This window comes from Bos javanicus, chromosome 27, assembly GCF_032452875.1.
Source record: "Bos javanicus breed banteng chromosome 27, ARS-OSU_banteng_1.0, whole genome shotgun sequence".
Lineage (NCBI taxonomy): Eukaryota > Metazoa > Chordata > Mammalia > Artiodactyla > Bovidae > Bos > Bos javanicus.
Window position 1 is genome coordinate 32,616,616 of NC_083894.1, and position 13,238 is coordinate 32,629,853.

At 46.7% G+C, this 13,238-nt stretch overlaps 1 protein-coding gene across 1 annotated transcript in view; it reads left to right on the forward strand.

Moving 5' to 3' along the window:
• Positions 1–5,042: 5,042 nt before the first annotated feature.
• Positions 5,043–13,238, forward strand: part of LOC133240110 (solute carrier family 35 member F2-like) — a 64,533-nt gene continuing 56,337 nt past the window's right edge. The window contains exon 1 of the mRNA XM_061404733.1: positions 5,043–5,105. Within this exon, the coding sequence (XP_061260717.1) occupies positions 5,043–5,105 (63 nt within the window). The remainder of the gene's footprint in view (positions 5,106–13,238) is intronic.

A 13,238-nucleotide genomic window follows, 5' to 3' on the forward strand; every position in this document is an offset into this window, starting at 1 on the left:
CCAACAGGGATGTAGACATCCTAAAATGGGTCTGTGAAGGGGCCATTTTCCCCTCCAGCTCCCCATACTGGAAGCAGAAAAGCTGATGCTTCTGGGAGTGGCAGCCAGAGAGACCTTGGCGCCAACCAGAAGGCATCCCAGTGAGAGGAAGCCGCAGGAGGCAGGAAGGTCCTTTGAACAGAGCACCTGGTGCGTACCTGGCCTTCACCTGCTCTCTGCCGGCTCCAAGAGCTGGGCGGAAGGCGGCTAAGTCTATTTGACTGTCCCTGTCATCGTCAGGTTTACGGATGGTTAATTTATTCTTTATAGCACAGTCATTGATGGCTGTTAAATCACAAATGAGAGCCAATAAAGGGTGAATTGCAGCTGAAATTACACTGTTTATATGACAGCAGAGTGCCGGCTAAAAGATTCATATGCTGCTGATGAAGTATGTTATAAATTTTAATTACCATAGTTTGTACAAATGACATGTTTGAAATGCTATTGAGTAATGTGACCCTGATAATGAAACTATAAAATAAATCATTAACTTTCTGAATGAGCTTTTTTATTTCAGTGCTGCATAGAGTAAACTTTTCCGTTGATTCCAGATCCATCTTTTTATGCCCCTACCCTCCGCCCCGGACCTCACCGGTTCCTCTCTACAAAGGCTGCAGACAAAGGAGCAATAGGAGGTTGGGGACCCTGGCAGAAGCCTGGAGGGACAGCCTGGCAAGAATGATCCCACCAGATATGGCCCTGGCCTGGGGACTGACGGTCAGCCCAGGATAGATGGTTCTAGATGTGCACCTAGAATAAATCCTATAAAGCTTCCCTTTCTAGGAAAGCCTCAATGCATTTATAAGACAATCTGGGAAATTTGAACTTTGACCTCATAGTTGATGCTGCTGCTTCTGCTGCTGCTGCTGTGGTGCTCAATCATGTCCAACTCTTTGCAACCCCATGGACTGTAGCCCGCCAGACTCCTCTGTCCATGGGATTCTCCAGGCAAGAATACTGGAGTGGGCTGCCATTCCCTTCTCCAAGGGATCTTACCAACCCAGGGATCGAACCCAGGTCTCCTGCATCGCAGGTGGATTCTTTACCGTCTGAGCCACCAGGGAAGCAAGAAGGATTTACTGTATAGGGAACTATATTCAATATCTAATAATAACCTATAGTGGAAAATAATCTGAAAAAATATATACATATCTCTAACTGAATCACTTTGCTGTATACCTGAAACTAACACGATATTGTAAGGCAACTATACTTTAATTAAAAAAAAAAAAAGGCATCCCCCTGCCTCCCAGTCCTGTGTCCGCACAGGGAGTGTGATGGTGGCTCCTCCTATATTTACACTCTTCTGTCCATCCCCCAGGCCCAGGGCTCAGCCTCCAGCTCCAAGTCCTTCTACAGGCCCAGAGGCACAGAAAGGCTGACCCTGAGCAATCCGCTGCAGTTTGCCAGGTGCCTTCAGCCACGGCAAACTGGGACCTGGAGCCCCTGGTTCACTAGAGTTCCTACACTGGTAGGTGGATTCTTTACTGCTGAGCCATTGGGGAAACCCATGGTCGGTGATAGTAAGGAACTACTGTTCATTTCTACCTGGGAAAGAAAAGACACTTTTTTGAACTTGCAGACTCTCTAAAGACACGGGCCCTGAGGCCGAGTCACCATGCAGAGCATCGCTGTGAGGTCCTCTTGATGAGGAGACTCTGGGTGGGGATTCAGCTCCACTGAAGGTGGAAGAACAACGACAAAACTGGGTCAGGTGTCCTGGTCTACAGCCCAACTCAGAGTCCAGAAGGGGAAAAAGAAAGCAAATACTTGGTGGGTTTTCCCAATGTTGAAGCACTCCCGTTTCAAAGCTCTGGTCTACCTCTTGTAACTTATTAATTATTCCTGTTCAACCGCCCCAAGGCATCACTCACTGTGGGTAAACACATCTTGCAGAAAAGAACCTGAATTCCCAGGAAAAACCTAGAAGAGGGAGCTGCACCAAAGAACATTTAGGGCAACCTCCTGCCCCAGGAGCCACCACCCAGCAGATACAGCCCTTTTAGTTCTGCAAGACAGGAAACACCTCAGTAAGTCAGGCAAAACCTTGGCTTCATAGGATGTTAGCCCATCAAGAGACTCTGGCCACCCTTTGGTCCTAAAATTCTCAAGGTGGGTAGAGAGGGAAGGAAGGAGGAGAGAAAACACAGGGAAAGAGGTTTTACTCTCAGTCGTGTGCAAATTCCAGAAGAAAATATAAAGTTTGAAAAAGCTCCCAGGTGTTTCTCTACACCCTTCCAGCACATCTCCCCTCCAGCCTTCCCACTTCACAGGGGAGGAAGTGGAGTCCCAATGGCAGAACTGGGAGTACATCTCGCAAGACCAAGGATAAGAGGAGAATGGGGCTTTATCATTCAATGTGGGGAGGTTACCCCCAAGGCTGGCATCACTCCACTGACGGTCTAGGAGAAAGGTCACCAAGAGGCTCCTGTTTCCTCTGAAGATGGGCCGCCTGGCCGCGAGGCAGGGCTGGCGTGAAGGATTGCTCTCCTTTGCCTTCATGCCCAGAACAAGTCTGCTCTCTGGAGTGTGCTAGAAGAAAAGAAGGTCAAATTCAAAAGGGCACACTGTGAGGGCAACCTCTCAAATGTTCCTCCCCGGGTCTGCAGAGGAGACCCGGGCATGACAACATGGCATATTAAGAGATTTTGCCATCGAAAGGCCTTCCAGCAAAAGCCTCACCTCAATCACTCAGTAATCAGTGAAGGAAGAGAAGGGGTGTGATCAATACACAGAAACAAACCTGGGAATGGATCTGTCTCGGGTCACAGAGCACGTGAACAGCTGGAGCAAGAAGAAAACACCAATGCATCTAGGAGACAATCTGGGAAATTTGAAATCTGACCTTATAATTGGTGATAGTAAGGAATTATAGTGTTCATTTCTGAGGTCCAACCATCGTATTGTGACTATTGTTTCAAAGAATCCTTAACTTTTAGAGATGCATGCCGAAGTGATAACTGATGAAATGGTATGATATCTGTGGTTTACTCTAAAATAATCCAGAGTAAGAAGGGGTAGAGGGCTGGTTGGATAAAAAAAGATAGACCATGAGTTGATGACAGCTCAAGTTGGCAATGGTTGCATAAAGGTTCAGTATACTCTCCTTCCATACATGCTTTCAATTTTCCATAATAAACAAAAAATTTTAAGTACTTGAATACCCTTGCCCCAAAACTCTACTGCAAGTCCATTTTCTCATGCATTCTAAACAATGACAGGCTGGAAAAAAGATCAGACCTCCTGTCTCCAGGGGCATGCTTCCAGCGATGTGGGAGGGGATGGAATTTTCTCTTCCTTTTGTTGGAGGAGATCCCAGTGACAAGGAGCCTGGCATCATGATGTGCCCAGCCTACCTCACTGGAGAGAGAAGTTCCTGGCCTAGAAGCTCCCAGCACAGCTCCCTGGCACATATTCAGCCAGAAGCAGAAGGTCCACCTGGTGGGACTCAGACCCACAGCATCAGCTTGAGCAAATCCCTTCATTCCTTAGATCCTTGGCTGCCTCACCTGTAAAATCAATATGGCAGCCCCAAGCAGCCTACCTCAAGGGATGTGAGGACCGAATTCAGTAACAAAGAGGGACTTCTAGAGAGATGGTAGATTGTAGGAGAAAAAAAAAACAACACAGGCTCTGACTCCCTGTGTTGAAATACCAGCTCCACCTGGGGTTAGCTCTGGGCTCAGACAAGTTTCTTAACCTCTTTGGCCTCCGAGTCCTTGGTAATAGAAGCAGGGTTGTTGTAAGGACTCTATGAGTTCATATATGTAAACAACTTAGAACAATACCAAGGATTATGTAAGTTATTATTCTTATTACTCTACAGTGGTAAACTAATATAAGATGCCAGTATTATGAAAAGAACCACAGTGTTACTCCAAAGAGGGACTTGAAGTGTGACTGATTCTAAGCTACATCTTTCAGAGGCTCATGAAAGTGATGTGATTTTTATTTGGAGGCATATCAAAGTCTGGAGAAGGAAATGGCAACTTGCTTCAGCATTCTTGCTGGAAAATTGCATGGACTGAGGAGCCTGGCATCATCAACTTGATGGACATGAGTTTGGGCAAGCTCCAGGAGCTGGTGATGGACAGGGAAGCCTTGTGTGCAGCAGTCCATGGGGCTGCAAAGAGTAGACACAACTGAGTGACTGAACTGAACTGAACTGAGGAGCCTGGCGGGCTACAGGCCATGGGGCTGCATAGAGTCAGACACAACTGGGCACACACACACACATTCATTCATTCATTCATTCATTCACGCCCTTAGGCAGGTAGTCCTTTCTCCCTCCCAATCACCACCCAACCATGAGGAGAGGCATCTTGAATCATATGCTTATCCTGAGTCTCCTCTTGGGCGTATCCAAGCATCCCCAAGCCCAGGACCTCACTGGGTCTGTAATCAGGGAGGACCAGAGAGACTGGACAAGAACCTCTGACTCTGTGCTTCACATCTGCCCCCAGAGAACAGAACAGGGCAGTCAAGAGCCCCCAGAGTGTCCTTTGTTCCCCATACACACCACGTGGCCCTTAGACGTGGGCAGCTCTGAGAAGTCTCCCCTCTGACTTACCAGCCACCACAAAAATTTTCATGGCGATGGCACAAGCCGCCCTACTTACCATTAAGAGAAAAGACCACATTATTGCTGTTATAAACCATTGATTAAGGTTTATAATAGCAATAATCCCCTCGAAATTCATTGTTACTGCAGTTAATGACCAGTTTATTAGAGCGTTAACCATCCTTGGCGATGGGCTGAGTCGTTTAATGCGGGTAACGACCAATTTCTCAAGGATTATTGCTTAAATAACAATTCTTTGCGAGATGTATGCGCCACCACAAGTGCGGATCCGGCTGGAGGCTTCTCCTCAGAAATAAGTGTTAATTATTTCCTCAGAGTTGCACCACCGGCACCATACCTAACAGGGCCAAACAATGAGCTGCTTGTGGTCACGCTTCAGAGACAACAAAGAATCCAAAAGTTGGGCCAGGACCCAGAGATGGCGCGGCACCCTTCTGAGGGGGAGTCAGCACCGCCCAAACGAAAGGACCCTTGGGAAATGGTATCTGGCTCGTGGACGACTGTTTCTTCTTCACTCAGCTTGTGTCAGTTCCCCACCCACCCACTTCATAGGTGGGGAAATCAGGATTATCCAAGGGGCTGAAGGAAGGACCGTGGAATGGGGAAGCATGACCAACCCAGGCATTATGAAGTTTAACATCCTCTGAAGGAAGTACCTGCCCACCCTTGACCACCCAGGTCCTAGAACAGCTGGTAGCAAAGGGCTGCAGGGACTGAATGGTACCCACTAGTTGCACAGCGCTGAAGTGCAGGTCCTCTGTGGCCACTGGGCCCAGTGCTCTGGCCAAAAGGAAAAACAAAAAACAAAAAAAACAATCAGCTTATTGGGCCTCATAGCTCAGCTCAGGCTCTGAGAATTCATAGTATCATTAAATATAATGACAGGCAGGGGACCTTATTATTATCTAGGACACCCTCCTTGTTTTATAGGTGAGGACTACCCAGAGAGGGTAGAAGGTTTGCCCAAGTCACAGAGCCACTCAGAGAAAAGTTGGAATTAGAATCTCCATCTCTGTCTTCCCATGATCAACCTTAAGACCACTTTCTTGGTCACACCCAAAGAAAACTCTGTCTCAAAAGAAAAAAAAAAAAAAAGGATCAAGGACCCATTCAGGAAAGAATACAGAGGCGAGGCATGCGTGAGCCCTGGAGCACTTCAACCAGGGTCTCAGGAGGAGCCAAAGCTCTGATCCTCCCCCTCCTCCTCCTCCTCTCCAACTTTCTCCTCATGCCGAACTCAATCCAAGCATGTCCACACATTAACTGTTTTCCATCACTTTCCATTAGCCCTGCTATTCCAATAACTTTTATTTTTTTGACATGATCTGAAAGCTGCTGATATGATTATACTCTAATTGCATTATATTAACTAAAATAAATACTAATAGGGTGTGAACCTAACATAATAAGACCGCAAATTGCTATCGCGGTGCCAGTGTAGGCTGGAAAGGAATCTGCTGATTCACTCAACTAAGGCGAATTAAGGTCCAGTTGTGTGTCACATTGCAAGAACAGAAAGTGAGGCCCCCTAGAATTCTTGAGTCTGTTAGTCCTTCAGCCTCCATGTTTTGACTTAAGAGCAAGAATTATCACCAATAAATAATGGCAAACATCTCTCTAGGAGTGCAGTGAAGGGAGTCCCAGCAAGTCCCAGCTCTTCTCATGCTTTAGACTCATAGACTCACATTCATCATTGCAGTTAGATGAACCAATGGGATCCCTAAAGCTCCCTCCTACCAGGAGTGTAGAATGTGCTGGGACAGAGGGCAGGGCTTTCTTCCCTTACCTGCTCTCTTGTTGAGACTCTGCCCAAGACAGACACCACCGCAATGACATTAGACCTCCCTTCCCCCAAGTCAAAATGTTTATGAATCCTGATGTCAACACTTCTTTCTTAAGCCATCAAACGGAATTCGTGCTGGTGTGGATTAGATAAATACTCTCACTAAATCACAATGGTTCAATCCCTCTACCCATATTCCCACCTGTATTGCTAACCATTTGCTTATAGGATATTATGAAATTTTTATTTGCAGCCAAGCAAGATAATAGCATCAATTACAGATCATGTTTGAGCTGCACGTAGGTTTGCTGTATCAAGCAAATAAGTTAATATATGTAAAGTGCCAAAAAGAATGTCTGGCACATAGTAAGGGCTCAATAAATATCAGCAGTTATTTCTGTTGGCTATAATGTAACGCCGGATACTAAACGTGATAAAAATCAGTCAATAATTTTTTGTACATAATCATAAGAGAAATAGTAAGTCTAACAAAGAAAATGAAACCAATATAATGTAACTTGTTCAGTAACTTTCTGCATGGTGAACAATGTACTATGGGGGTATATTCTATGTATATGTATCAATGATAAGATATAATAGATAATTTATATGAGAGGGTATATTTGATCAATCACATCATCCCTGCTTCTTTTTTTTTTTTAGAATATTTTATCTATTTATTTGGCTGCACTGGGTCTTAGTTGCAGCATGTGGGATCTAGTTCCCTGACCAGGGATTCGACCTGGGTCTCCTGAATTGGGCGTGCACAGTCCTAGCCCCTGGATCGCCAGAGCAGTCCCTCATCCCTGCCTTTGACAGTGGCAGAATATCAGGAGTAGATCTTCAGTGTGGCATACTGCAATGCAGGAGACCCCAGTTTGATTCCTGGGTTGGGAAGATCCCCTGGAAAAGGGATAGGCTACCCACTCCAGTATTCTTGGGCTTCCCTGGTGGCTCAGACAGTAAAGAATCCTCTTGCAATGTGGGAGACCTGGATTGGGAAGATCCCCTGGAGGAGGGCATGGCAACCCACTCCAGTATTCTTGCCTGGAGAATGCCATGGACAGAGGAGCCTGGTTGGTTACAGTCCATGGAGTTGCAAAAAGTTGAACACAACTGAGTGACTAACACTTTCACTTTTCATAAATACACACACACACACACACACACACACACACACACACACACGTGCGTGCATGCTCAGTTGCTTCAGTCCTGTCTGACTCTTTGTGGCCCTATGGACTGTAGCCTGCCAGGCTTCTCGGTCTTGCCTGGAGAATCCCAGGCAAGAATACTGGAGTGGGTTGCCATGGCCTCCTCCAGGGGATCTTCCTGAACCTGCCTCTCCTGTGTCTCCTGCATTGCAGTGGATTCTTTACCACTGAGCCAGCACGGAAGCCTATACACACACGTAGTGGACTATTCCTCAGCCATAAAACAGAATGAAGCGTTGCCATTTACAGCAACGTGGATGGACCTAGAGACGGTCATAACAAGTGAAGTAAGCCAGACAGAGTAAGACAAACACTGTATGATCCCAGGTTCAGTCCCCAGTCAGGGAACTAAGACCCCACATGCCCGGGAGCAACTGGGCCCACGCACTGTAACTGCTGAGCCCGAGTGCCAAAACTAGAGCCCGGGCACCTCAGTGGAAGATGCTGCGTGATGCAGCTAAGACCTGGGACAGCAAATGAGTAAATGTTGTTGTTGTTGTTTAGTCGATACATTGTGTTCCAATTTTTTGCAAGGCCATGGACTGTAGCCTGCTCCTCAGTCCATGGGATTTCCCAGGCAAGAATACTGGAGTGGATTGCCATTTACTTCTCCAGGGGATCTTTCCAACCCAAGAATCGAACCGACACTTTCCTGCTTGGGCAGGCACGTTCTTTACCACTAAGCCACCAGGGAAGCCCAAATAAATAAATTTAATTAAATAGATAAACAACAAGGACCTACTGTATAGCACAGGGAACTGTATTCAATATCCTGTAATAAACTATAATGGGAAATATTCTGAGAAGAATATATATATATATATATATACACATACATACACACACATATATATATGTATAACTGAATCACTTTACTATATACCTGAAACTAATACAATATTGTAAATCAACTATATTTCAATTTTAATTATTTTTTTTTAAAGAAAGCAAGATTTAGTCCATGAGCAAGCATCACTTATCTCCACCAAGACTCCAAAAACCTGCCATGGTTTGCCTCTGATTCTTTTCATTCCTTTGCTGTGAATTCAGTTCCTTTCAACATCCAGGGGTTAGGAACTGCTAAGCAGTGGAGATGCAAAGAAAGAAGGATAGCATTTGTGCCCTGAAGCAGCTGGCAGCTCAGGGCAGACAGTCACATAAAGAGCTAAACGTAATACAATGTGATAAGTGCCACATCTTCAAGACTGTGAATGAAGGATGGAAGGGAAGAGGAGGGAGGAGAAACAAGCCCGGCAGAGGAGCAATTATTTTCAACCAGCAAGAGAACCCTTCCTGAGGAGTAATCTATGACCTGAACCTAGTACTAGCACCCAGAACCTAGTACTGATACATGGACTAAACATTTGTTTAAGCAACCGGCAAAGCAGAAACACAGAAGGAGAGAAGGAGGGAGCAGGCAAAGAAGGGGTCAGGAAGGAGAGCAGTTCAGCCTTGGTGAACTTACACCAAAGTTTAATTAGAAATCAAGAGGGGCGTTCATTTCAGCATGCATGTATTTAATGTCAATCAAAGTTTTCTTCAACTTCTATGAACCTGTAAAGGAAAGGGTGGGTAGTTAGTACTTAGGACCTAGAAAGGAATTAGCGTGGCCCTCACTGGGTCTTCAAGAATTGAGGTGGGGGTTTTCACGGCACGGAAGAAGATGAGTTAACTGAGGAAACTCCACAGGAACATGTGAATATGAGGGCCTGAAAAGGCATAGAGATGGCTATTCCCCTGCTTTGATCAAAAGGATGACCAACTCGTGCCTTAGTTCCCAAGAGTCTCCCCAATATTTAGGGAAGGACTCTCATCTCATCTGGAAGCACCTTATAACTGAGAGGCCTTCCAAAAAAAAATGGGGAAAAAAATTCCAGAAGCTGAGCTCAGGCAACCATCGCGTTTGTCACTAGAAGAGAACAGCGGTTTCTTCCGGTCACTCCTTTCCTTTGCCGGCTCCCGAAATTTCACAGAGCTGCTGCCCACCCTTGCTATCTGTGGGTCTGCCAGGAGGGCCGTCACCTCCATGGGACAATTTCCCTTCCATTTACAGAGTTGTTTTTTTCTTGGTGGGGAGGCGGTTCTTTGGGAAGGGGTAAAGGAGGAGTTGCATCAAGTGAGACTATTGCATCATTACCTTTCTATTGTTTCTTCTTTAATTTCTAAATTTTGATTGTCCTCATTTTTCTTCTCTGTTTTTCTAGCTCTGTTGGTTCCCCTAGTCTTGTCCACAGCCAGTGGCGATAGGGACCCACGTTTTGTTTTTTTTTCCCCAAGCCGGCAGCTGGATTCATGCTGTCAGTCACTCACGATGGGGTGGGGATGTCCCTTGCATCGGGGTGTATATTCTGCATGACAAGGGTGACCCCACAAGCAGCCTCAGATCTTCTCTGATGTTCATTGGTCCTCAGCTTTTTCCCCCGAGTCATTTGGTTAAAGAAAGTGGGGATCAGAGGTCAGAACACAGTTCCCATCCAGCCGGTTTGACAGGTACATAGCATGGAGCGAGACTAAAAGCCCCGATTCCACTCCTTAATTAAAAACATTTTTCATTCCAAACCTATAAAAGGCAGCTGTGCCGCTCCCCCACCCCCGCCCCCACCGGAGATGGTGGTTCTGCACTGAGCTGCAGCTCATCCCCTCTTTCTCCGGCCTCGAAAGCACAAGGCCATCAAAGCCCAGTGCAGTCATCTTCCTCCTCCTCCTCCTCGCCCCTCCAATTCGCCTTTTGCTCAGAAACCATCATCTCCACCTTGGCAGTGGCTTTGCATTAGAAATTTCTCGTGACACCTCCATGCTGTGGGCAAGGAGCCCATCTTCCAGGATAGACAGGAGGCAGTGCTTAGCTTTTATTATTCTCAAACACCTTTTCACCTGGATTTTTAAAAAGAAGCCCAGGCAGCACATCCTTGCTTCATCAGTCATCCTGAGGTTGTGAATTCACTTGCATCCCCCTCTGCTCAGACATCTAGAAGACTTTGGTTGGGGCTGGGGCGGGGGGGCGTGGGTGGGGAATGAGCGAAAAGCTTGCCAAGAGGTGATCGGAAAAAATGAAATAAATGTTTGCTTATCCCAGGTGGCATTTGTGGTAAAGAACCCACCTGCCAATGCAGGAGACATGAGATGAGGGTTTGATCCCTGGGTCGGGAAGATCCCCTGGAGGAGTACACAGCAACCCACTCCAGTATTCTTGCCTGGAGAATCCCATGGACAGAGGAGCCTGGTGGCGTACAGTCTATGGGGTCGCACAGAGTCAGAAACGCAGCTGAGCACACACAGCACATATGGTGGATTTTTACCTTCACTGGCTCCCTCACACCTGAATTACGTGCCATTAAGTCACTCAGCTGGATTACCTGGTACAGGAAGTTACAAGTACAATGTAACCCGCTTGGGGAAGAGAAGAGAAGATCCTTATGTTCAATTTCTTTTGCTCAACTGTCTCCTTACAGGGTCCTTAAACCTTTATTTATTCATTTATAACTTTTTGGCCTGGAGTGTTTATTTTTGGCTTCATCTCCAAGGACACTCTACATACTCACAGGCAGGAACACCCAGCCTTCATTCAGACCTGGTCCCAGTCAAGACCCTGATCAAAGACAACCGGAGGAAGGCTGTGGACAGAATGATGTGAGCTTTTCCACTCGTGAGCTGAGCCAGCTGCTATAGTTTAGATGCTTTCCCACTTGGTGGACTTGCTCTTCTTTGGATTCCAACCAAATTGTCTTATTAAATGTTTTCCAAAAAAAAAAAAAAAATTCTTGCTCTTGTGAGTGATATCAAATACAATCAATAAAACCGAAGGAGAAGGGAGCCCAAGGCATTCATGAGACACTTTCAAGATTTAATTGTTCCGCAGAATTTTAAGCAAGTAGTAGAAAGAAACTAAATTGCATGAAGCCGAATATTTCGCTCTAGGCTCCCAATTCATCTCACTTGCTGGTTCCCGGGGGCTCATGCCAGCGCGAGGAGCTCGGGACTTTCCAGCCCAGACAGAGGTTGTGCTTCCTGCAAGTTAAAGAACCTCCCTGTCTCTTGGAAATGGGGCCGTTGATCAAAATCTTCTTTACCATGGAAATGCCTGGGCTCAAGGACTTTTTGGCTGAGTAGGGCAGAAAGATATGTTTTACTAAACACAGGGCGCATCCTCTTGCTTCTTTCTCCAAAAGTCCTGGGAGAAAGGAACCTGGTACCCAAATAAATGCCACATCCAGGTATCAACTTCCCAGCTGGCATAGTGGTAAAGAACCCGCCTGCCAACGTAGGAGATGCAGGTTTGATTCCTAGGTGGGGAAGATCCCCTGGAGGAGGGCACAGCAACCTACTCCAGTATTCTTGCCTAGAAAATCCCATGGACAGAGGATCCTGGTGGGCTACAGTCCATGGGGTCGCAAGAGTCAGACATGACTTCAAGTTTGAACACAAAAAGTACAGGTTTCAACAGGCACCCAGAGACAGCACCAGTGCGAGAGGGGGTGCAGGGTCTGGAAGCTTCCAAGGATTTCACTGCTTCTTACAGCCTGAGGGAACCTGGCACTGAGACCCATCTGCTTCCTCTAGACTTGACCACTTGGAACGAACCCCTCAGTTCACCAGGAAGAGCCTGCCGCAGATACACAGGCAAAGCATAGACTAGAGTCCTTCCCATCCCATCACACTGCAAAGAACCTGTTGCCTCTTCTGACCAGACACCAGGTCAGGAAACAAGAAGACACCAGGGGGAAAGCAGCCGTGGGGCTGTGTCTCAGGCTCCTGCCACTTTGGAAAACGGATTATGTCAAGGAAGTTTCCCTGGTGGCTCAGACAGTAAAGAATCTGCCTGCAATGCAGGAGACCTGGGTTTGATCCCTGGGTTGGGAAGATGCCCTGGAGAAGGGAATGGCAACCCATGCCAGTGTTCTTGCCTGGAGAATCCCATGATTCCCAGAGGAGCCTAGCGGGCTACAGTCCATGGGGTTGCAAAGAGTTGGACACAACTAAGCAGCTTAACACACACACACACAGGAGGTTTAGATAAGAGAACTGAGAGTCTGGGAAGCTGCCTGCCTGAGAACAAGGCTCCAGAGGCAAGCAGACCTCTTCCTCCCTGCCCTAGGGAAGGTATTGGGTTGGCTAAAAAGTTGATTTGGGTTTTTTAATAACATCTTAAGGGGAAAAAAACAAATGAACATTTTGGCCAACCAGTGTTAATACTTCCGCTCTCTAAGCCTCAGTTTATCTTTAAAGAGAGGTAACAAGAGTTCCTCCCGGGAGAGCTATTGTGACGATTACAGAAAGAGCGCTTGCTAAGTATCTTGGGCTGTCCCTGGCACTTTGTCGCTGCTGTTCAGATGCTCAGTCCTGTCCGACTCATAGTGACCCCAGGGACTGCAGCCGGACTCCTCTGTCCTCCACTATCTCCCAGAGTTTGCTCAAACTCATGTCCGTAGCTTCGGTGATGCCATCTAACCATCTCATCCTCTGTCACCCCCTTCTCCTCCTGCCTTCAATCTTTCCCAGCATCAGAGTCTTTTCCAATGAGTCAGCTCTTCACATCAGGTGGCCAAAGGACTGGAGCTTCAACATCAGCATCAGTCCTTCCAATGAATATTCAGGACTGATTTCCTTTAGCATGGAC